This window comes from Cajanus cajan, chromosome 5 (genome assembly GCF_000230855.2).
Source record: "Cajanus cajan strain Asha chromosome 5, NIPB_CcT2T_4, whole genome shotgun sequence".
In the NCBI taxonomy this organism is placed as follows: Eukaryota; Viridiplantae; Streptophyta; class Magnoliopsida; order Fabales; family Fabaceae; genus Cajanus; species Cajanus cajan.
The window spans coordinates 70706282-70732913 of record NC_138521.1 but is presented as its reverse complement, the minus strand read 5'-3'; the positions used below and the strand labels follow the sequence as shown (position 1 = coordinate 70732913).

At 35.9% G+C, this 26632-nt stretch overlaps 1 protein-coding gene across 2 annotated transcripts; it reads right to left on the bottom strand.

Moving 5' to 3' along the window:
• Nucleotides 1-1614: 1614 nt before the first annotated feature.
• Nucleotides 1615-26351, bottom strand: SYD (P-loop containing nucleoside triphosphate hydrolases superfamily protein). Of its 2 annotated transcripts, none has more exons than XM_020372973.3 (37): nt 26200-26351; nt 25223-25337; nt 25064-25125; nt 24380-24468; nt 23630-24292; nt 22873-23024; nt 22532-22701; nt 22380-22444; nt 21609-22301; nt 21255-21487; nt 20998-21095; nt 20732-20917; nt 20424-20604; nt 20064-20252; nt 19923-19966; nt 18199-18255; nt 17837-17933; nt 17412-17584; nt 17111-17324; nt 16794-16919; nt 16601-16690; nt 15203-15319; nt 14945-15025; nt 14014-14121; nt 13553-13722; nt 10760-10838; nt 10593-10667; nt 9747-9844; nt 9553-9660; nt 8952-9009; nt 8615-8842; nt 7203-8412; nt 4128-7114; nt 3813-4049; nt 3503-3718; nt 3345-3422; nt 1615-2930 (listed from the first exon to the last, which is right to left on the bottom strand). In XM_020372973.3, the coding sequence occupies exons 2-37, from the start codon at nt 25325-25327 to the stop codon at nt 1905-1907; spliced, it is 10563 nt and encodes a 3520-aa protein (XP_020228562.1). In that variant the 5' UTR covers nt 25328-25337; nt 26200-26351; the 3' UTR covers nt 1615-1904. The 2 variants fall into 2 exon arrangements, with proteins under 2 accessions (XP_020228562.1, XP_020228561.1); XM_020372972.3 differs by having other exon boundaries at nt 26159-26342.
• Nucleotides 26352-26632: the final 281 nt, after the last annotated feature.

The window sequence follows — 26632 nt, the reverse complement described above, 5'->3', positions numbered from 1 at the left end:
ACATTTTTTTGTTCCTATTTATTAATTTAAATCAATAAAAAAACATTTAATTAAATATTCAATTTTAAAAAAATTCCAGCTTTTTATTTTTTTAAGTAATTTTTTTAGTCTTGCTCACAAACTAATTCTGCTCACAGATTTTTTTATGTGCAAACAATAGAAATATTAGATTTCTTTGAGCATGAGATTTGCAAGATTGTTAAAATTATATAAGTTATTCAACATATAAAAATAATAGTTCAAAATTCAATAATGTAATTTTCACAATTTATCACTTTCAATTATATTATTGATAATCTAGAATATTATATTTAAAAATTATAAGACTAAAAATAACAACTTTAAATTTGAGAGACCAAAAACTAAAAATATATTTAAACCTAATTTTCAATATAATGTTTTAAGCAGACCAAACTGAATAAAAAAATAATGAGATCAAAAACTATATTCTAACCTATTAAAAATTAAACTATACTTATAAATGTCATTACTCATACTTATAACATATAGTATTCAGAATTAAAAATGAATTGCTTTAGTGACCCATTTTCAGTTGAACCAAATGGTTCAAGCCTCGAACTATAAGACTATCTCAGTATTTGGTTGTGTCAATAACCTATAACGAGGATAGAAATCGTGAAAAATCATAAGCTAGCCTATATGGCTTAGCCTTAGAGCAGGTACTAGACTCGAGTATTTTTGGACCAACACCCTATACATATAAAGGGGTAAAATATTTTTTCGTTTATCAATTTTTTTCAAATTCAGTTTTAATCCTTTTTAAAAAAATTACCCTATTTTTACACTCTTATTTCAAAATATTCCGCTTTTAGTTCTTGAAGTCATACTTAACATTTAATAGCGATTATAAACAGTAAAAAAACACTTTAAAAATCAATAGTGAGATAATTTCAAATAAAAATGAAGAAAATAAAACAATTGTTTTAAACCAAAAAAACTGATTTAGAAAATTTTAAAAGACAAAGAAACATGCTTTATTTACACAATGTAAAGTGTTGTTGACAAGGGAGCTAAATACTTTATTTGTCCATTGTGATGCACCAAAATTCCAATCGTTATTTTGTTAAAACACTTTATTAACTTTTCAAATAATTTTCTATAATTTAAATATTGAATTCCACTTAATTTAATGAGATGTTTACACCTACATTCCTTCGGGTTGTCGACTTATAATGCAATGCATAGTATACGCCTTACACAGGGTATCAGTTTTTACACAATTCTTTACTTCCACCATAACAGTTGCCAACTAGCGTCCGAAATCAATTTTTTTTTGGTAGGCTACGATTATGTTAAAGCTATATAGCGCAGAGAAAATGGAGAGAACAACCTTACATTGTTTTTCTCTTATTTATTTTGTCGACCAATTTCCTATCAGCCATCAATTAAGTCGTATCTTGATTAAATTCAGACAAGAAACACTACTTTCGTCACAGCATGTCTGTTCAGCTACCAGATAATATAAAAACTCTACTATAATTTGTTTGATGATCAACATTGAAATGTCCTATTCAAATAGATGTAATGCGGGTTACTGTTTTAACAAATTGTCGATGGCAAAAAATACTAACACTTGGGTGTTGGACCCTGTAATCATATTCCAAGATCAAGTAATAGAATAACCACCAGAATTTAAAGGTAACATTACAACATATATATACAAAAATTCCCTACATATGATATATGATATAATATATACAAAGACAGAATTCATTACTTGGTTTCAGATTCTTGGGCTTTTTCCTTCCACTGAACTCTTCTCATCCAAACTCTTTTCATGTGCCTTTTCGTTTACAATCTGACTCTTGAACAATGTTTCTTCCATCCCCAACTTCATAATCTTTTTATTCCAGCCGTATTTCGAAGCAGGCACTTGAAACCTTCTAAGAGGAGCCCTCGGCTGCAGAAGGAGGGGACTTTTCAACGTCTTCCAATGCATTTTCCTGGTTACTAACACCAGCTTCAGATTTTTTGGTGTCTTCCGATGGATTTTCTGGATTTTTCTGGTTACCAACACCAGCTTCAGATTCTTTGGTGTCTTCTGATGGTTTTTCTGGATTTTCCTGGTTACTAACACCTGCTTCAGATTCTTTGGTGTCTTCCGATGCATTTTCTGGATTTTCCTGGCTATCAGCACCAGCTTCAGATTCTTTTGTGTCAAGTTTTGCAATGGTGTTGCCTACTTCCGATGCATTTTCTTGATTTTCCTGGTTGCTAACACCAGCTTCAGATTCTTTGGTGTCAAGTTTTGCAACCGTGTTTCCAACTAAATCCTTTTCCGACAAGTTCTCCTCGTGTCCCATGTCTTCTAATGCATTTACTTGCACTACTTGATTTTCCTGGTTAGAAACACAAGCTTCAGATTCTTTAGTGTCAAGTTTTGGTACAGGGTTGGCAACTAAATCCTTCTCAGGCAATCTGTCAACATGTTCACTCTCTGCTGCTGAAGAGCACAGAGATGAAGCCCCACCAACTGATGCAGTTTCTGGCACAGCCAAACAATCTGGAGTAGCATCAATTCCATCACCCGTAACAGTTTCGGATCCTTCTGACACATGTATTCTTGCCTGGCTGCCAACTGTACCTTCTTTAGATAAGCCTTTCACCTTTTCAAGGGATACTGAAGTATTTTGGACTTCAGATACATTTGCCACCTCAGCAGTATAGTTTTGACCATCTCCTGCCGTATCCTCAATGTCTCTTGATCCATCCTGGGCTTCTGGGACTTCAGATACATTTGACATCTCAGCAGCACAGCTTTCACCATCTCCTGCCGTATCTTCAATATCCACCAATCCTCTCGATCCATCCTGGGCTTCCAAGATTCCTTGTTGATCCTCATCAGACAATGTCTCCACCTCTTTTTTCCCCTCTGATGTTGTGACATCATTCACGGATGTCCCATCAACCTGGAATGCACAGATAGAATCATAGGCCAGAAGTAAGAGAAATGATAGATCACAGATATTGCTTTAATGCAGACAACTTTGAAAGCTGTATGCATAATGTAAGTCATCTCCTAATTTGTCTAACGTGCTTATGCCTAATACTGATTCCATATTTAGAAGAGAAATAATGCAGTAGTTACTCTGGAAAAGAGGGTTGTAACAACTAAGTGTACAATCATAATAAACGCAACCAGACAGCTTAAATTTTAATTTGCTTTACTTTCAACTGGAAAAAACTTCTTACCCTCTCACAGGCACATTATGGTCTTTAAATAGAATATTTTTTATCGATTTGACTACCTTGAAAATGAAGCAAACCTACTGACCATAAAACCAAGACAAAAAGTTTGCACGGAGTCTGAAGGGGAAACCAACCTGTGTCTTGCCTTGATTACACATCTCAGCATCAGAATTAATTAATTCCTGCAGCAGTACTGGATTTGTAGAGGGAACCTGAAAAAATGAATTCATAAAGGAAGTTAAAGGAATATTGTGGCAGTAGACATAATATGGGAGCAAAATAAATGACTTACCTCAGTGGCATCTTTATAGCTCCCCTCTTCAGTCAAACAATCTTTTGATTCCTTGAGTGCACCCTTGTCAGATGACAACACAATCTGATTGTCCTCAATCGCCAAGGAGGATGATGGCACAACAATGTTACTTGATGAAAGTCGTTGTGCATTAACTCCAGCTACATCAGATGAATCCATTAGATTACCAATCTCAGCTTCTGAAGCATTTGATTCCTGTAAAGTTAATGGATTTATAATGGGTTCCAGAAGAAATGAGTACAAGATTAAAATTGAAGGCATAGTAACTACCAGGTGTCAAATGACATACCTTATTAGCATCTTCACAATACTCTCCAGTCAAAGAATGTTTTGGCTCTGCAGTAGCAAGTGGGCTATCATGTACATCAGCTTTATCTTGCTCCATCACCAAGGGAGAAGGCAAATCTGTTTTTGTGGACGTCAGTCCTGGATCAACCCTGCCAACATCAGATGTCTTCATTTCATAACCCTTCTCATCCTCAGAACATTCTGATTTCTGTTGTGGTAATGGATTTGTAACAGAATCCTACATAAACAAAGTCAGTACACAAATGGAGAAAAAATTACAGAGCCAGATGTACTAAATATGTACAAAATAACATACCTCAATGTCATCCCTACTATTCTTGATCAAAAGATCTCCTTGTTCACTTGGAGCAAAGGAACTGCTGAGAGGACCCTTGTCAGATATCTTATCAACATTATCTCCCTCCATCTGCGAGCAAGAAGGTACACCCATGCTTTTGGAAGTAAGCCTTTCTGAATCATTCTCAGAAACCAGAGAAGCATCCTTTTGATCACTAATTTTAATTTCGGGATTTTCTCCTTTTACCAACAACAATTGACCCTCCCCAGAGGGGCTAACAGTCATTGGGGAATCTGATGACATTTTATTGATTTCCACCACTGGATTTTCCGGCAAAACATCAGATCCTTCCATATCCCTTTCAGATAGACACTTGTCAGATGATACCCCAATCTTTTCTTCCTCTTTCACTTGGGACAATGAAGGAGATGAAACTAAATCCAAGCTCTTCAATGTATTATCTTCAGATCCAGTCTGAGAATCACCAACCTGCGACATATATTTATCACCTAGTTCAATCTTAGAATCCTTCGATTCATGTGATGGAGATGAGCTGATAGATAGGCGCCTTGTGGATGAGCCTTCTATGTTTTCTTCCTTTGTCATCAGATGGGAGGGAAAATTCACATTTTCTTGAAATACATCGTGTTTTAGATGTAAAATCTGACTAGTGGATGAATCCATTTGAACACCAGTTTCCACTTTATCAACATTAGCTTCCTCCTGGACTCCAGAGTTGTTAGCCACAGTCTTCTCTATTGTTTCTTCCAAAGGTTCTGAACTCCTGACTAGACTTGTTACAGCTGAGCCCCTATTTTGGTCTTCTACCAAGGTCAAAGGGAGCAGAACTGCAGCTTCAGACACAGTTCCCTCAACAGGACTGCCAACACCAGAAATACCTACTACATCAGTCTTTGGATTGCCAATCGGATTAGGTACTACTATATTTTCTTGAGAAACGGGGTCAATATTTTCAGGTTTAACAACACAAGACTGAAGATGTTCACAATTGGAATTCCCGTCATCCCTTTTTTCCTCATGAAGAGGATTTGAGCAGCTCTCAATCAATGGAGTACTGTGCAATTCACCGGATTCTAGCGACTCTGGATGCTTCTGAACTTCAACAGCTTTAGGACCCACAAGACCTTCCTTTTCAGAAGCTGATTCTGAACACTGTTTCACGGAGGGTTCTAATACCTTTTGAGAATTATGTCCCAATGTACTCTGATTCCCAGGCTCCACCAACTGAGAAGCAGGAATTTTATCAACGATCTCCTCATCAACAGAGAGTTCAGCAGATGCTTTTAAAGCAGATTCTGGTTCGTTTTTTATTTCAGTATGTTCCAAAATACTAGAAACTACCATTGTCCTTGGTTGAGGATCTGTTGCAGGTTGTGGTTGATCACTCAAATTTTCAGCCTGAGCCAATAACCCAGAGTTGTCATCACCAGCAAGGGACGAAGATTTCAAAAATAGTTCTGAAGGCTCCAACTTTTCATTACAAATGTGTTCCGTGATATCAGGAGGTTTGTTTGTGGATGAATGGCTCTCAGTGCAAGTATCAGCCCCAATAGATACAGGATTATTACTTAAAGTTTCTGGTTCCAATGGAGTCGGAGGGATTCCTGTACCACCAATATCAAGTGGAGAAGATCTTGAACACTTCTCTGAAGAGTCAGATTGGTTCCTTAGTTTATGATCGATTACTGCAAGAGGTTCAGCACCGGAAGATGAACCCATCTGATGGCTAGAAGTATCTATATTTAAATCATTGGGGGCACAACTGGTAGGAAGTCTCTCAGAAGAACTATCAGTCTTCTGGGCAGCATTAAGAGTTGTCTCAAGAGCTATTTTACACTCTGTGGTTGAGCTTTCAACACAATGTTGTGTCTGTTCAGCCTTTTCTTTAACATCTGATGTCAGGCTATGTTCTCCAATAGTTGGTATATCTAAACTTGCTTTACCCTCTAAATTCTGAATATCGGATGCCACTTCTGATTGTTTCTCATGAACATTCACAGCAACATTTGTAGTAAGGCATGCTGCATCAGCAGTTGCTGTATCAGAACGAGCTACATCCTCCATACTTTGGCTATTGGAGGCATCCACTGCAGCTTTAGTTGTTACATGTACAACAGGTGTAATCCTATCTTCACTCCCAGAAGAATCATGAGCTTTAGGCTTTGGTAAGCAAGTTCCAGAGAAAACTTCTTTCATTACTCGTGCAACATCATTGACATTATGAATTCGTCCAAAAGCAGCAATCTTATCCGTGGATATTGGTGCACCATCAATCCTTGTTGATGAAACTTTCTGTTGCTTATTTTGGCCAGAATTGGTTGCTCTCTCTTTTCTTTTTGAATCATGACTAACTGCTCCACTGGGTAAAAGGATTTCAAATGCTTGGGTTTGAGTAACATTGGCAGTGGCTTTACCCAGCAATGAATCCCCAGAAGAATTCGGTGCATGATGACTTAACTTAGGATCCTGACCAGTAACAGCATCAGGAACAACAGGTAACGCTGAAGCTGATTTTTTACCCCTACGCCGTGGTGGCTCCGCTCTATTTTGGGTTTTACGACCTTGCCTTCTGGCAGGCAAGGATTCAATAGAGCCTGGATGAGTAGATTCAGAGCCTGTCGTGGAAGGATAAACAGTATTTGATGTACTGGGAACAATCTTTGGAGTCACAGGATCTAAAGATTTGATGATGCTTTCTGTGGTTTCACTACCAGTCAAGGGCATAGTTGGAGTATCAACAACTGACGGGATGGTTTTTGAAGTTTCAACAGTTTTTGAAGTTTCAACAGTTTGATTGTGAGTTGTACCACCCAAATGTTGATCCTTTGTTACCTCAGTAACAGGCAATGTTGTGACAAATAAAGTTTCATTCCCTGAGTTATTGCAAACTTCATCAGTCTTTGATGAGGTAGTTTCAGAAGATTTAACAACCTTGACGGAAGAATCATGAACATCAGGACTCTTGACCTTCTCAACATCTTGCCCTGCAAAAAAAATCATGTGTTTATATCCAAGATTTTTCTAAAACAAAAGAAAAGGTTAAGAACTTCAATACTGCAATGCACAATTCACCTGGAGATTTGATTATACTATCTTGACATGAAGACATGATCACCGTCTGCTTGGCTGAATCATCTGATCCTCCCAACGACTTTACATCCTGATCACCTAGGCTCTGCAATGCTTGATCCTGAACAGCACACTTTGGTTCTTGAACAGTGTTCTCTTGCAAGCTTTTTAAATCAGCAGCTTTTTCACCTGACATACTGCCTGATGAAATTGGTAAAGCAGTTTGATGTAAATCCTGATGTAAAACATCTGGAACCGGAGCTAATATTGTTGCCTGTTTCTTTCCCCTACGTCGGGAAACCCCGGTTTGTGACTTTTGATTTTGTCCTTTACTTTGCATTTGTATGGGCGGATAAGTTGGCGCAGTTTGAACCGTGGTTGTAATAGAAGGTAGAGAAGGGGGTGCCGGAGAATTCAAAACAATACCAACACCCAAAGGATCCTTTCCACTGTTCAAAGAAACAGAAGGTAGATGGGGTACTGCAGCAAGGCTGGGAACAGTTTCACTCTGTGATATGACTTGATCTGAAGAAGGACTAACCAATTTTTCTTCCAATTGCTCATTCACCTTTATATCAGGACCAACTGAACCACCAGGGATAGGAGGTGAAATAATCGCCTGCTTCTTCCCTCTACGTCTAATCCCTTCACCACCATGACTTTTCCGCCCTTGTCCTCTTGTTTGATTAGGCACAGAAACAGGAACAGCAGCTACCTGAGAACTTGGTGGAATAGTAGGTGTAGGAATGGCAGGCTGTGCGTTAGGAGCAACTCCTGCATCAGGCTGGGGCATGGGTGCATTCACACCTATAACTTCAGCAGAATGAGCAACAGAATCAGGAGTTGATGATGCTAAATGTCTAGACCCAACTCCTTTCTGTGTGTCTATCTCAACAGTTCCAGAAGCTACTGGAGGGGCCATCACAGATGGTGACTTATCCGAAGTTATTCTTTTAGGTCTTCCACGGCCGCGTTTGGCAGGTGGGGTTATCTCTTTAACTTGCTGTACTGGCAAACTCTCCACAGATGGCAATGTTGGGACAACTGGTAGCACGGCCACAGGTTGTGAGTTGGAAGTAGATACAACAGAGCTGGAAGTATTTGTTGGATAACTCATCTCTGCTACTTCTTTTACTTTGGGTGAATCTGGAGTTTCAACCTGACACATCTTCTCAAACTCCTCCTCTGTCCATTGCTCTTCATAGGAGCGTACCTTCAAAAAGTATGTACATCTCAATAACCAATTAGATAGTACATCACATTGTAAGTTATGTATATCAGAATTATACAAGATTAACCCTAGGGAAAACTCATCATATGAAGATCTGAGGCAGAGCATATCATACAGAGAGCAAAAGGTAGGCAAGGAATACAACCGACCACACAATCCAAATAAACAAAATATAAAGACAAACCTCTCTAGCACGCTTTCCCCTGCCATAGTGTTGTGTATCAAGGCCCCCAAGATATCCGCTCTTTCGCTTTACTCCAGTAGATTCTACCCCACCCTTAGGCACATCAGATATCTTCATTGCTTCATAGAACTGTTTCAGGTCTTCATCAGTGACCAGACGAGCAGGAAGTGGAGGTACAAGATCAGAGCCATCGGTTGCCTGTCCAAGCACCAATTTCTTCCATGTAGCCTGCAACATTATTTTGAAGCCACAGTGAGATTCTCGTTTAACAAACCGTAGTTAAAACGCTATATGTATGCTGATGAAAAGCATAAGCAATTACTCAATAGAATAGTACCAGCTCATCTTCCTTCCTTTTTTTGTCAACAGCCTCAAATATATCTAACTCTGTTTCACTGCCAACAAAAACAAAATTTGCATCAAATCTCTTTTTTTGTCTTCTCTCTTTTAACTAGGAACTTAGGAGGAAGAAGGACTAGCCAAAGGGAGGAGCACTAAATTATATGGTAGTTTAATTATAATGTTATTTTAAATGCAAGTACAATGGAAAACAAACAGTTCTAATACTTAAAGATCTTATCAACAATCAAAGGTTTAAATAGCACCATGCAGTAGGCAGGGCCATCATGATTGCATACAAAGTAACATTATAATCTGTGACTTAAATCAGCAATGCATAGGTTAGAATGCTGAAATGACAATACATCAGAAACCATTTATAATAAAATTGAGTTAGTAAAGTGCCAAATACATATCTTTCCAGAATTTCCATTAATTCTTACTTCACCCTCCTAGTTGTCGTTCTCAAAAAATTAACACATTCAATTATACATGAAAATAGCAAGAGAAAATCCAACAAACCAGCTAATCATCAGAAAATAAAAAGAAATACCGGGCTATGGATAATAGACAGATGGTAAAAGGATTTAAAAAGGAACCTGCGGGCTAAAAGATCATTTAGAGCATCATCATCCAAAACGGGTGCAGCTTCTTCTTTCTTACACTCCCGCAGGAGTGCTTCTAAGTATTCTCTCCGATCTTCAGCACTGCAAAAAACAGAAAAACAGAAACTTCAGAGCTGACACAGAATGTTCCAAATAAACTAAAGGTGAAATATCATGGCATCGCCAACCTTGTATTATTGTCAAAAAAACCAGCAGTAATGCTCTGATTAGCAACACCAAGTTTGTGCTCAGCTGAAGCCCTGACTTGTTCTTCCACAGTTTGAACCTTGTTACATTGTAACCACAAGAAGCAACTTTAGCATATGTGGAAGAACAAAAAAACCTACTATCAATTCAAACAAAGCAGAAAAGCTAGATGCATAAGCAAAATCAAACATATTTTGCAAGATAAACAAACCCTCCGACACAAAACAAAAAAAGGATAAAGGGATAAAATATCATCATCATGACCACAATGTATAATTCCCTACGATTTCAAAGAGGAAAAAAGTTTTTTTCCCAAACTAACCTAAAATTACCACTAGTACTCACCACATGTTATCCCTATCAAAAGATACATGCATCAGACGGTCCATAACAGTACTAAAAAGTAAAAACTAATCCACGAGGAAAGGATAACATCCAAATCAAGTATTAACTATTAATAAAAACAATTTGATACATTACTCCAAGATTTTAAAATTGTACATGGCCTGAGACAGTAAAAAGCACATTTTATTACCATCACACAACAGGAATGGAAGATGCATTTTACAAGACATGAGATTTGAATATTAATGCCATTTTCAGTTCTCACTGTAGAGTAAGGATCATATCTATGATAAAGCAAATTGTGTTAAAATCAAAAATGCTTTATAGGGACCAAATATACTAGTTAAACACTCAATAAAACTTATTCTCTTTAATAATACATATTTTCTACGAAGAAAAAATTCATGTTGCTATAACGTAGCATATATACAATTATATGTCCCAACAATGACAACCCATAATTGAAAGGGAAAAGCACTAACTGTTTCAAAACGAAGAACAAGAACATCCCTCTTTTGACCAATTCTATGAGCCCTTGCTTGAGCTTGCAGATCAACCTGAAAATATAACAACAAATGAAATCATACTAATTATACACAAAAACAATTTTTTTAAAAAAAAAAAAATCATATAAAAGAAATTTCATTGCCTGTGGATTCCAGTCAGTGTCAAATAAGATCACTGTGTCAGCAGCTTGAAGATTCACTCCAACACCACCAGCTCGAATGCTTATTTTGACAATAGATGAAAGTCATCAATATGAAAGATAATACATCTTAAAGATTATCAAGTACACAATACGAACTAGATTTGACTTGCTAAAGTCCATGAGACTATATCTAAAAAACAGGAAAAGAGATGTGGGGGAAGAATAGCCAAATAAGTTTCAAAACCAACTACCTCCAAAAAATTACAAAAAAGCAATAAATATTTCCATCTTATATATTATCATTATGCACAAGTTTTCAATCGCAGGAAGACACATGACAACTTCAATCTAATTACTACTAACATACAGAAGTTAAGTGACTTTTGTCAAAGAAACAGCTAGAAGTGCAATCAAAGCAAGTCCTGAAATTTGGGCTTACGGCATATCTCAACCCAACAAAACCAACTTGTAAGGAGAGGATTGGTCACACTTTATAAGTTCTATTTAGAAAATATCTCTCTGTGACATGGAATTAAATACACCCAAGGTTGTCAATCTCGAGAGTTTACGTAATCTCGTGGAAACTCTGTAAACTCGAATCGTAAACTCATAAGAGTTTACTTAATATAAAAAATATGTTAAAAAATATGATTCAATCCCAGACATGATAAAGAACAGAGAAAAAAAATGGGACTGGATAGAAAATATATTAGATAGAGAATAAAAAAGGAGAAAGAACATGGCTGAGCTAAGACTGAGAAGAACCTTTGTCTTGGTGGCTGATGTGGCTCGCGAAAGAGCACATACGCAACTTAGACAAAATGTTCGCGCGGAGAACGACGTGTGCAGCTGCGACAAGCACGACAGTGAGTGACTGTGACTTCGGAGAACGATGCGCGGAGGAGGAATGATGCGTAGAAGAGAAGTGGCGCAGCGCAGATCGGAACAATGCACGACGCTGCGCAGAGGAGAAGCGGCACGAATCCGAACCACACTCAGAGGAGCAGTGACATGAATGAGAAAGATATGCGTAGGAGAAGCAGCACGGAGACAACACGGAAACAAGAGAAGAAAAGAATGAACAACGAGGGTAAGAAACCCTTAATGAAATGCACATTTTGAGGTTTGGTAAACTCGCGGATCTCGTAGTAAACTCGCGATTTCATGCAAGATTACCCAAATTCGCTCAAGATTACTCAAAACGAGTTTACCTCCGAGTTGTCCCGTTTTGCTTCAATAAACTCAATCTTGGACGATATTACGAGTTGTAACTCGAGATTGACAACCATGAAGACACCCCGTCAAAGAAGCAATTAAGGAAGCCCCCAAAAGGACCGCAATTCAAGCTGCTTTCCAACAATAAGCATACAGAAATCTTAAAAATACTACATTAGGGTGCAGGAGCAGATTTGCAATCATCAAATTCAAAATCAATTATATTTGTCATCACTTATCAACAGTTCAACCCTAGGAACTTGTTAATTGAAAAGCACCAAGAATTCATTTTTTACTACATGTGAAACTCAACAATATTACAGATTTTCAGATTGAGGCAATGCACCCCAGCTGTTGTGATGTTACCTATAATCTTCAATTCTAACTGCTTTCATGAATTTTAAACTAGTCAGCCTCATATTAATCATTAAATTCCTTGAGTCATAACTCAAAAGTGAGGTTTCTTTTATTAGATGAGTACTAGCATGACTCTTCTTAGGAGGTCAGAATAAAAATCTTGAGATCATCAACATTCAACTGATCTTAATATTATGAAAGTATGTGTTAGTCTATCAGATCATTTGCAAAAGGGGAGGCAAGAGGAGATGAAGATCATTTGCATCCTAAAATGAGACAGTTTCTTTAAATTTTAAAAGAAAATGAAAATATCTACAGCACCATTTGGATTGCTTTTTGTCAATTTTCATTGAAAATAGTGCTTAAAATATGTTTGATAAAACTTTAGGAAATAATTTCTTTGGACAAGCCCAAAATTGAAAACATTAAATGTCATTTCCAGCATTCTGTTTCCTACATTTTATATATCTCTTTTGGTGGAGCCGTGCCTAAGAAATGTCATGGTCTTGGGTTCCTGCGATTGGATTTTGTGGTGGTAGACATCTAACCTCTATTGATGGTGAGGAATGAACAGAGTGCAGTGGAAGTTTATTTTCAGTGGCACAAAATGACTCGTGGGTTCATTGTAGCAAACCATTGTATTTGGAGCTGGATTTGGATAGAGGTTTGATGGTGGTGGTATGGTAGGTTCCACCAAGGACTGGCAGTGGTGCAGTTGGAGACATCCGTGGTTTCAATATCAAAGTCAGGGACAACTTTGATGCTTCAAATTTGGTGGTGAGACAATGGTTTTGATGGAGAGGAGTTGGGGACAACATCAATGCTTTAGATACCGAGGCAAGTCGATGGGTGGCTTTATGGGCTTTGATGGATTGAATGATGGGCAGTGCAACAAAGGGAGAGGATGCAGTATTAAGCAGAAGACAACAGAGAGGCGGTGGTTCTGATTTGCAAACAAAGCCAGCAACTACAGTGACTGTGACAAGGTGTTGGGTGACTTTAAGGGTGGTGACGTGAACAGGTAATGAAAAATAGAAAACATTTCCTCAAACCGACTCGAAAATTTTTTATGTAATTCCAATTATAAAATATAGATCAAGGTTTGAACCAGGGTCCCCTAGTTTGCCAAACAAAGGTCAATATAGATGTCCTGGTAACCAAGCCCCACCCCCAAATTCAATTATTTAATTGACCTAGTACTGTATTGGACATTAAAATTACCTGAGCAAGAAAATAAAATATGGGGAATCGGTTCGGTTAAATAGATCAATCAGAGCACCACGGTCACCTCCTGATGTATGCCCATCCAACCGGAGGTACCGATATTGTTTTAAGGCCAAGTATTCCTCCATGACATCCAGAAGCCTAGTCATAGTCGAAAAGAAAAGAACCTGAAAAGGTATTAACAGTATGTTATTAGACATTAAAAGTTAAATTTCCAACATAAATCATTAATAAGGTACTCATTAAATAAAAAACAGTTTAGTTCAATTGACTTAGCAAAGGGAGAATGAACTGTCAGACATTCAGCATCAAAAGGAGCAACTAGACAACTAGATTTTAAACAGACAAATGCATGCATGGTAAATAAGTTTACAAAATATCTTCAGTTATAACAATTCATATCAATACTGACATGAAATGAGTCAATACTGGCAACAATTAAATAGCATATGGCATACCCGATGATCTGTCGCCTTCAATTTTGGTAATAAACGGTCCAACATCTCAAGCTTCCCACAAAGTCTAATAATTGGTGGCAGATAATGTTTAGGTATGAAATTATCCACCTGCAAACAGAAAAAGGTCATATTGTACATAACCAAAACAAGAGAATAACAAATACATAATAACATCAAACTTGACTGCCTGACAAAGTAGTTAAATAAACAAAGTTGACTACTTCAAACAGATAACACACCCATTTTGGAAGTTTAAGTTATTGCCTCTGCAAAGAATTTCATTACTTTCTGGTTGCATCATTGAAGTTAGGAAGTGATAAAAACTATAGACAAACATTACACTGTAACTAGATCCATAAGCATACAATACGGAGAAGCGAAATGAATATGAACATGAAGTTAATGTGGTTAAACCTACACCAAACTATTAGCCTACCTACACACAATTCACTATGATCATTGAATGTTATCAATGCTCAACACACAAACCCTAATTCAGATACAAATCAATCATCAATCTAGTTGGGATTTTTTGCTAATTCTACAAGTCTATATTTCATACATTCAACCCTCCACTTCTACCATATCTCCAAGAAAATTCCTTCTCAAGTCACAAAAGAATTCCTGGCTGAGTCGCATGGCAGGACAACCCAAAATAAATACAAACAACTTTATAGTTTATAAGTTACACCACCTTGTTTAACTCTTAAGGATTTTTCTTTAGTCAACTTCTGCTTATTTAGAAAATGATCCTGAGATGAAGATTCATAATTTATATAATAGAACACAGCATTTTTAAATCTCAGTTTCACATAAGAAAAGTATCACACCATAATTCAAACCTCATAAAATCCATTTCCTGAGTAACAGTTAAAATCATTAACAAAATGCATTCAATCGGAGAAGAACCATTCACAAAAGAGAAATATACCTCCTCTGCATGAAGCTGACTGAGATATGGATGATTGCATATATTACGAAGCTCCATGACAGAGTTGTGTACTGATCGAGCCTAAAAATTATAAATTTCAATTAGACCAGCAGAGTAAATACATTTATGTATGCTATACAGGGTAGCTATTTTATCTAAAGTGAAAATAGAGGGAAACAAAATCCTTGTCCAGCATGGCAGCATCAAAAGGTCAAAAAACATCATTCAACACACAGAAGAAGGTGCTAGAAAAGATACCTTTGAACTACCAATAGAACCAAGATTTTCTTCCACCCTCTTCATCAGAAGTTTTTGATATGAAGAAGCCTCACATCTAATTAATCTCTCAATCTTCTCAGGCAGCTCATTTTCAACCTGAAATAAATTGAAAGTAACACAATATCAGAAGAAAATATATCTCAAGGCCGAAAAGAGAGGGGACTATTTGGTTTAAGAAAATGTTCTTATTTCCCATTTAATTACACAAAATGTCACCTTGCATTCACTTTGTTCCCTTTTCTCCAAAAACTGTATAGGAAAGACTAAAAAGGGTTGTTTTCATTACAAATCTTTTAAATCAGGAAACAAAATAAAAACAAGGTGTCATTTTTAAAGTGAAAATAAGAAGTGAAAACAAAACCTTTTTTTCAAAGAAAACGTGCCCTAAATTGAACTTTTTAAAAATCATATTCCAACTTATTAAAATTGATAAATAAATAAAAAAAGCAAATACTTATGTTAGATAATAACAGACCAGAAAAGGAAGTGCATCAGATGGCCTGAATAATGCAGAACATATTTTCCATATCTATTAAACCACTCAATCTTGAGATACTAAAACACCAATTCTATATCATCAGATATTCATAAAATTTCGGATAGATAAATTTTAAAAGCTCATTTTTGATAATTATGTTTTATGTTACCTTAATTTCATAATTTACAATGTAAGAAATTACAGTAAAAAGCTATAATGCACATTGTTAGGACTGCGGATGTGGACTTGGGTCCAAGTGGGCAATTAGTGGATCAATTGTACAAGCCCAAGGTGTGAAGAGTCTATGTGACAAGAAATAGGAGAGGGCTGAAACAAAATGATGAGGCGCCAAGGGGGGCAACTGAATTGCCAATCGTGTAAGGGGTATTGGGTATATAGGAAAATGAATAGAGAGAGAGAGGGCACTTTTTGATGTGAATCAGTTATTTTGTTATTGGCAGAGAGCACTAGCTCTATGAAGGAGCATTGCTCTGTGGCAGTAGGAACCTTGCATGCTGAATTTTCCTCTCATTGTTAATAACATAATTCTCTAAGTTTAATCTTTTTTATTGACTGCTTATAAATTAGGTTCCTAACGCATACTGCTAAAAGGTTTCGGGAGTGCGCATGAATATCAACAAAGAAATTGAGACCTCAACAAAGAAGAAAAGAGAATTATGAATACATGCATGAAGAGCCATATACTTCAATAGCATTCTATGAATGTGTGATTGCGGGCATAAGTACATACTACTAAGAATGAAATATTGATTAGACGAATCAAAACAAAAATCATAAGCAACGTAAGTATTTTGATAAAGAATAAACTCTGGTCACAAAACACAGAAAGGAGGAGTAGGAACTATGCTTTAATGAGCTTAAAGTTGAGCATTAAAAACCTTGTGTTTCAGTCTCCTAAGTACAAATGGTCTCAAAACTTGGTGCAGACGATTTATGATCAAGAGATTCTCCTCCTCAGACAATAAAGCCTATTTATAGATATAACAATGAACACATTAAAAATCAATGAGGCTAAAATTAGAACTCGAGTGTAAATTTAATAGATATAAATAAATATAATCCAAAATTTACTTCATCAGGTGAGCTATCACCCGCACTCTCAAATGGTTTGTTAAACCATTGAGAGAAGTCCTCTGATGAATTGAATATGTTTGGTAACAAGAAATTAAGTAGTGCCCACAGTTCTTCAAGATTGTTCTGCATATAAATTATAAAATAATAAAACCAGCAGTCACATAACATTAATGATATAAAATAAGGGCGAAAGTGCAACAAAGAACATAGCATTAGCCTCCAATAAAGGTTGAGCAGAACCTTTTGGTTATTCCCAAGAACAAGCACATGTATATATTTGAAAAACTAAAGGGGTAAAAGAATCGGGAAAAAACCTGCAACGGTGTTCCAGTTAACAGCAATCTGTGAGAGCTCTGATAGTGTTTCAAGTCAGCATTCAACTTGCAAGAAGCATTCTTTATGCGGTGGCCTTCATCAATAATTATATAATGCCAATGTATTTTGCTCAGCTTTGGCCTATCATGTTTATTCATCAAATATTCATACGTAGTCAAAAGAACATTGAATTTCTGATGAACAATCTTTTCCCTGAAATATAAAAGAACAGTTAAGAAACACACCAAGACATAAGAGCATAAAATAGATGAAGAGGGTTGAAATCTAAAGTCCAATTACTTGAATAATCGACGTCTCTCCTCTGGCGGACCAGCATAGACAATTTTATGAACTCCTGGAGCCCAGAAGTTTATTTCCGAGTCCCAACCAGGTAGAACTGAAGAGGGCACGACCACAAGAAATGGTCCTCTATCATTTTTTGTTTCCATCAGATAGCAAATTAAAGAAATAACCTATAAAAAGGGCGTTAGAATTTATAGATACAAAAATTCTTCCAATCTTTTTATTGCAAAATATGATCCATGATCTTCAGCATGTATATATTTACTGTAATAATTGTAAAATCCCAAAAAAGCACAAATTATTCAAAAGGGATACAGACAGTAAATAACACACTTCCAAAATGCTAAATAAAAAAGACAAAAAGGAACAAAATAGAAATCCAGCTGAGTATACTAATTCCTCAGTTCACAAAAATTGATTACCTGTACTGTTTTACCCAGTCCCATTTCATCAGCAAGAATTCCATTTAAATGATTGTTGTATAGGGAAACAAGCCACCTCAAGCCATTCATTTGATACCTAAGGACAAAGATTGCAGTCAGAAAGAACATAAGTCCTTAGATCCAAAAAAGGTAGATAGAAGAAGTCCAAAGTCCTTGCTTGTCAGACAAGATTAAAGGAAACTGACGAAAGTGTAAAGTGAGAATGACAAAAAAAATCCCCACTGCGACAAAGAAGATGCACAATTACAGCCAAAAAAAACTACAAACAACTCAACTAAATGCAACAAAAATAAAATTAGATCTCCATGGCAAGACACAAGCAATGCAAATATTTGACTTACTCCCTCAATTTCCCGCCTTGCAAACTAGATGGCTGCTCTGCAATGCTCTCTTTTATACTGCAGGGGGAAAAAATATCAGAATAAACCAGAAGGAATACTCAGCACAAAAGAAATTTAACATACACATTTATAGATTAATGAAACCAGTGCACCATGAACACTTTTGATTCTTTGAAACTAAACTAAACCAGCAAACCCCCCAGTCTCCAATGTTATTTACCCTTTCATTAATAGCAAAAATACAAGATAAGCAACTTTTAGTACCAAGAAATTTTTTTAAGAGTACACTAGACTTGGTTCCTGGGCGATGCATGGGTATAAATATCTCTTATTTTTATATTTTATAATATTATTTTATTTTCATAATAATAATTCATTATTGGATATGATTTCTTTATTATAATTACTTTGTTTTATAATACTACTTTTCTACTATTTTAGATCTTAAGCTATTATTATTATTTTATTAGTATAGTTACATTTTTTTATTTTTCTTATTATTATAATACTAATTCAATATTATATTTTCATTCATTATTAGTATTATTTTATTTAGCTTATATTTATTTGAAGATTAAAATATTAATATATATATATATATATATAAATTTTTTATATTAATATTAATCAACAATTTTATTATTATTTGAAATATTCTGTGATATTTCAAATGATTATTACAAAATTATTTTACTGCTATAGAGAGATAATTATTATTTATCTTGGATAATATGAATTTTAAGTTAATTTTAATCTAAATTTTAATTTAATTCCTGGCATTTTAATTTTCATGTGTTATACAAAGAAAGTTCATGTGCTGATGCTCTTGCAAGGATGGCGGCTGGGGGCTCCAGGAGATGAGAGTTTGGTTGTGTTTCAAGAGCACCCGGTGTCTCTTGGGGAGCTCAGCACGTCGTATCAGATAGACTAGTTTAGTTGGTTTCTTTCTTTTTTTGGTTTTTCTTTTCTCAAGTGTACCAAAAAAAATACAACAAAGTTCATGTATTTTAATTTAAATAGTGTACCCCAAATGTTTACTATATATAACTAAAATTTTTAATAAATTATATATACAAATAAATACTATATTTAAACATAAAAATTATATTTAAAATTTGCATAAATAGATATTTTTGAACATATAAATTATATTTTAGATATAAGATAAATAATTTATATTGCTGCGTAAGATTGTTTCTAATTATTGATAATTTATTTAAAAATATTAAAATTTAATTTATAAATAAATATGATTATAAAAAAATTGAATCAGATAAGAAGTTAAAAGATACTCAAAACATAGCTTTCTAAAATTACTCTCACACTAGATAGTTGTTTGTGTTTAATATATAAAGATTCTTTTAAGTCATAAATAAATATGATAACTAAAAAAAAAACTCTCGCAAAAGATATTAGTTCGCGTTTAATATATAAAAGTTGATTTTTATATCTTTCTCAGTAATATTTTAAATGTTTATGACATTTTAAATATTTATAATATTATTATTTTATAATTTTAAGAGATAATTATATATAATATTTGAAATATTAAAATATTAAAAGGTAATTATTTTAAATTTTATTATAGTATAATTTAATATTATATATATTATCATATTTATATATACAAAATGAATCAAAAAAAATATTTATATGTACAAAGGGTGCATTTTGCACTGCACCAGTTTTACTGTATCTATCGTATAAAAGTGCAGCACTAATACCTGTGAGCCATCTTATAGTACTTCTCATTGCTTTCCATATAATGCTGTAAAAAAGAATTGGAACAAATAAGTTACATGACATGTTGAACAATTTAAGATTTAAACACGAGAAAGAGAAACAGATGCGTGAAGAGAACTTGCCTTGGCCTGATCACTTTCATCATCATTTTCTGTTTCACTATTCTCAAGAAAATTGACACTCCCTGTGTCATCAACATCCTGCCCAAAACGTCCTGCTGCAGCTTTTGCTTCCTGTAGCTTGGACCCAAGCTTTTGAAGATACTTCTCGGTCTCTTTAAGCAGTTGCTTCACACGATCTGACTTTGCATCCTAATTTACCATCGAAAATGGCATTAAGCATGCAATACATAAGCCCAGTATCAATTTATATCAACAAGAAAATAAACCTCCCTGCACCATGTTCTAATGTACCATTGAAAATGGTATTAAGCATGCAATACATAAAGCCCTGTATCTATTTAAATCAAATAAGAAATCTACCTGCACCATTCGAAGATAGCCCTCCACATCATTTATTTTCAGTAAATTAATTTTTTCCCGCTGGATTCTATCAATCTTCTCACGATGAATACGTTCTTTTCTTTTATGGAACTCCTTTACATATCTATTGAAACCCTTCCACCGTTCCCTCTTGATTTTGAATACATCATCAAGTTTTTCCCTAGATTTCAAGTAATAATTGAGGAAAGGAGTAAGGAGAGCACTAATTCATAGTTATCTATGATAATACATTAGAAAAATTAAAGAGGTAGAAAAGGCGGATAGAAATGGACAGAAAGAACGCGTACTTGTGAACCTCTATCTCACTGAAAAACTCCTTCTGCCTCTCACGAATCCTTTTCTGACGCTCTTCCTTCATTTTCTGCTCAAACCTTTCAAGTTGTTTGACCCTCCTACCATGCCTATGTTTCTTGATTGATTTTAAATGTTCCATATCAGTTGTGATTGGTTTGAAAAAATCATTCAGAAAATCACTGCCCAAAAAGGGAGAATATACTGTTAAATCGATAATTGAAGAAAATAATAAATATATTCACACAAGAACACAGATTACCTCCGGAGACGACGTTGGAGCTCTAATAATTGAAGCTTTTTCAACTCTATGACACTTTTGGTTTTAGCAGAAATATCATCAGAGGAGCTCACATTTTCCTAAAATACATAGAATGAAGCACAGGCAATGATGTTTATGCAAAGCGAAGCCATTACCAATAACACATTGTGTACGTGTGGCTGCAAAAATCACTTGAATGTGCAAGGAGAGCATATTAAACACTAAACTAGAAAAAGTGGCAGTTAAGTAAAACAAACCTTTAACTTGTGAAAACTTGTAGCCATTCTTTGCTTTGTTTTCTGCTGTTTTTGCACCCAATTTTGCTCAACTAGAAGCCTCTTTTTCTGCTGATCCATGATCCATTTCTCCGACATTGTATATTTTGGAGAAGGTGGCAAATCGGCAGATACCAACCTGTCATTCCCATCTTGCTCTGCAAAAGCCATGCCAAGCTTTGATGCATTATCAACTGGAACAGTTTTGAATCCATCTGAAAGAGATCATGATTAATACTCAGAAACCCTTCAATCAATGACACTTTTTAATGCAGAAAACAAAAACTGTAAAGAAACTGACTGCAATAACATTGTTTTATTGAGTATGGTTTACACCTGTAGAAGCGTGTTTTATCATCACATTTCCATCCTTCATCATGGTTGCTCCATGAGGATCACTATCCGTCCCTGGAACAGGTTTCCATTGCTCTTTTAAAGAAAAAGAAGACAACTGGTTAACAGAATTGTGATTCCGTGAACCACCATTGTTACCAACATTTTGAAACTGACTAGGAATATTCTCTCTTCTTTCCAAAGATAACTCATGTTGAATAGTAGAGATCTGAGAAGGCCCCTTTGAAGCCTCATTAGCACCAGCAAAACCAGCCCAACTATTTGGGCCAACAACAGAGGATTGGTTAGATCTTCCGACCTGCATATTACTGGTGTCAACATCATCCAAATGATTATTACCAACTACAGCACCCCTTGTACTTGAAGAATCTTGCTGCTGACAAGAAGTGGCTGAGGAAGCTTGTGCAGTCACTCTTTCTTGAATTCGCCTTTCAACCTCTCTTTTTGTGGAATGTAGGTTACCTTTGTCCTCCAATGTTCTTGGGCTCTCAGTTCCCTTTGACAAAGAGTCAGCCTCGACAATTTTTCCGGCTGAAGAGGAACCTGATGGGTTTTTATCCGGCTGTCTCACATTGCTCGGACTTCCAAATGGCATCATGATCCCAGATGCATTACCTGGTTCACTAAAAGATTGTGATTTTCCTTTGTGGTCAATTAGATCTTTGCGAGAACCATCTGTATTACCATCACATTGTTCGCTAGTTAGTTAATGAAGATCTTCAATTTGTTAAATAAAATTTAAACATCAGTCACCTTCTCTAGAAAAGGCTGTTCCAAGTGCAATTTCAAGATGTAGTTTCTTTGGTGCTAAACCATTTCTGCGTATTGAACAACAAAGTTTCACATACAAAATATAATGCAAGTCCATTACTTCAAATCCAAAAGGTGATAGCAGAACTGCCTACCTAAATGCTAGAAAAACAAGACACTGAGCTCGAAGCTGTTTTAACTGTTGTTCCTTAAAAGGCATGGCAGATGATGTAGCCATGGCAGGAACAGTGGATTTTCCTGTGTCTCTAGGAGGAACACCTTGTCTCAGCATAGTCATTTCCGAGCCACTATTTTGCCTGCCAATCTGACAATAAAATAACCTGGTCAAGTAATCAAGTTGAATATATACAAGTAACATAGTCAAAAAGAGAACAGAAGTAGAATTACTTTTAACGTTATATGATTAAAGCTAGGTGGGGAAAAAATAGAGCTAAGAGACAACTACTGAGGCAAAAAACTAGTGAATAGCAAGTACCTGAGCAATTTTATGTCCATCAGCTAAAGTAGTAGAACTTCCCCCATCACGCTCAACTGCACCCCCATATTGCATTGAATTTGAGAAAGCTTCGGCCATTGAAGAAGCACCAGCTGGAATCGCCATCCCTCCATGAATCTTTGCATAAGCACCTGAAATCAACATAAATTATTTTCTATCAATAACAGTGCACAAGAAATTCAAAATTATAGTTGTTTTTTCTTTGATTACATCTAATTCCGGGTAAAATTAGCATTTCCTCAGTCATTCTTTCCATAATGACCTAGTCATGGTGAAGTATCCAGCAGCAGAGAACACTCGGAAATAATTAAGGAACAGTTATGACCGCTAAGAACTAGTGTTAAACAAAACCTCTACTCAAATAAAGTCATCAACTCCAATAATTATATTTACTTGTAGGCTCTTCTAGAATGTCTTTTGTCAAAATTCACTGACCACTCAAATATTAGACATTGGCATTTTAGTATGAATATCCCAAATTGATTGCAGTTCTCAAACCCAGGAACACAGTTTGATCAAGTTATACCATGACTTATGGTTGAAAATTCTCCAAATCCATTACTTACGCTAAGGGATTTTGGTATTAACTGCTGCTCTGGAGTGCCATCATATTACCAGGAACAACATTAGAAGAAAACCAAGAAACGTGAGATTTTTTAAAAGAGGTAATCCAGCTAATTTTTTTATTACAAATTTACATACACATCTAATCTCTGTGTAGAAGGTAAGAAAGTACCTTGCTGCTTCCCTGAAGCAATATGTGCAGAGGAAACTTCTGTGTCTTCTGCATACTTTGAATTTGGTGCTCGCGCCATTGGATTGCCAATCTTTGTCAAATCAGTTTGCTTTGCCAATAAATGATGACCTTCTTGGTTTGCTCTAAGCATTGTTCTCATGCTACCAGGCAAAGTCGAAACATTCTCCATTTGACCACTGTTTGGAGCCATGTTAAAGTTGGCTAGTTCACTACTTTTAACTGGAAGACCATCTGATGATTCAGCCTTGTTCATTTTCCCCTTCCTTGTATTAACACCAGTATTGCGAGGATCCAGCTGAGAAGGACTGTCAACATGCAGTTCCACAGGTGATGATGTATCTCCCCTCTTTCTCTTTGCCGTAGCTTTCTTACCATCCTTTTGATTCACCTGTTTGTCCCAATTGGAAGTATCACGTCTGTCTTGTGATTGAGAGTTAGCAGACCTAGAATCCAAACTAGATGGACTTCCTTGATCAAAAGACTGACTACTCCTCTGAGCCACAGATCCTTGATAATAATCAGGTGCTCCACCACTTGGGGCAACCGGTGGCCGGCCAGAAGCAAAAGGGTCCATTTTGGACACATCATTTTCAGCCAAGCCCACTCGGGAATCTTTGGTAATGTTCGACTGTGAAGAAGATCCTGCATAAATTATCAAACAATGAAATCAAAATCACATAATAATTATAACAAACATCCTTTCTACAATAGGCAAACATGCATAATCACCTATCTGAGGACCACCAGTCAAAGGAAGACGTGATGACTTCAATGCTTCAATATCAAGACCATTTTGGTTGATGACAGTTTCCATTGCCCTAAAACAGACAACATTAAGTCAGATGAAACAGCATTGTGCAAAAAACCAAATACTGGGTCAACTTACCAACACTAACAAACAAAGGTTCAGTGCTAAGAATGACAAGTATTAGCTTCATTACAGTCACCAAGGCACCACAAAGAAAATTAGGTTCACAAGATGAGCCACATCATAACCTAGAGACTTAAGCTCATCATCCATTTCCAAAGTCAATCAAATAAAGGTATTCACATGAGAAGTAGCCATCAGTTTCAAGCATAAATTGCCCAAGCCAAACTACACAAAGCAAGTAAATAAATCCAACCTTTTTTTGTTTGGAGAGAGATTGCAAAGTCAAAAATTTCTTCAAACCACACATGATGCAATTAAACAAACCATTCTCATGATTATTTCATATTCCATCACAAAAATGGCAATGCAGATTAATATCTTTTATACCATGAAAGGAAGATTTCAAAACAAACCATGCATCCTATTGACAATCAGAATCAACTCAATTTCGTTAGCTCACTTTAAAAGAGCAGGTCTAACCAAAAACAATTAAATAACTGCATATGGGGGTGAGTTTGAGTGATAAGTTGCAGACGTTTTACCTTGATATCACTTGATATGGCATTGAATGCTCCTTCCCGCTTGATTTCATGTGTTGTAGTATCTGAAGCATTCATCAAATTAATCAAAAGTATACCTAGTCTTTCATAGGCAGTAAAAGAACAATTAAATTGTTTCATTAAGAGAAAAACAACACACACCACATAGAGTTTAGTAGCCAGCTTGGCTGGCTCATCTTTAGAATCTTGAATGAGTTTATGCAGAAATTTTGCAGCCTCCAATTCAACATTATGCGAAGAGGCCATCTCATCTGAACTGCACAAGCAAAATATCGTAATTGTGATATCAACATAAACTCAGACCAGCCAGAGATTTCAGGATAGTCAATCTATCATTTTAAGCTAATAATGTTAACACAATGACACAATTTACCCCAAAAAGGACACTGGGGGAAGTTGTTAAGAGGGATCTAATGGTAACAATCCAAATGGTGTTGTTGTAATCCATATAGCCGACCTCACCCAGTGGGAAAAGGAAGACTAAACTAACACAAAGACATAACTGAATTTCAATGTCGAAAGCACATAAAAAAACCCAGGCAGACAAGATTATGACAACCTCCAGAAAATAAAAGGAAAAAACATTAATTAGGTAAAGCAAGGGGCCAGTGTTTAGCATCTGAGACAACAATCAAAAAGATATATAATCATATCAAGGAATCTATCTATTGTTCCCAACTAGCTAAATTCTTCCCTGTAGTTGTACCCTAACTTGAAGCCTTCAAAACCCGATACAAGACATTCATCCATCCCAAAATCCATCATCATACAGAATAACCACCATTTTCCTCCCTTGTCCCTAAATAAAACGCTTACTTACGAGCATCTATGAAAACACAGACGCGCACACACACACACATCGTTGACACTGTGAAACACGGAAAATCCCCTAAAACCTTGAAATGCCAGCTGAACCCTACACGACCAGGTTTCGCAATTGGTGAATCTAAACAAAACGCAGAGTAATTTCGCGGGAAAAAAAAGAGAAAAAAAAAAGAGGTCGAGTATTGAAATTGCGTAGCAGCGTGAGAGATTGAATTGGAAGGAAGAAGGGTTTGAGAAGCAAAGAGGAATTACGTGAGGGTCGGACACTCCGAGAAGTGAAGCGAGGTACCTACATAGACTCAGAGACAGAGAGAGAAGTCGTGAAATGTGGTCTTAGCTCTCACGCTATCAAATTGAAGACGAAAACCCCTCTTTTGTGATACAGTGAGGAGAATAGCCCCAAACGCGGCCCTATATCTCGCACGAGTACGGAGGCCCTTTTCGTGTGAACTTGCCGTTTCCTTCCAACAAAAATAATGCAAAACTCCCCTTCTTCTCCTTCTTTTTTTTTTATTTTTTTTTTAGATATCGGAGTGTAAAATTCATGTGGAAATTGAAATATCAATCTTCTTCCTGTGGCCAATCACAAAATGGTTACGAAAAAAAATAACAGAAAAAACTGATCAAAAATATCACAATATGGTTGACAATTAACATATTGATGGGTTTGTTTAAATTTTAAAAAAAAAAAATAGGATATTTTGTATCTTAATATATATATGACTC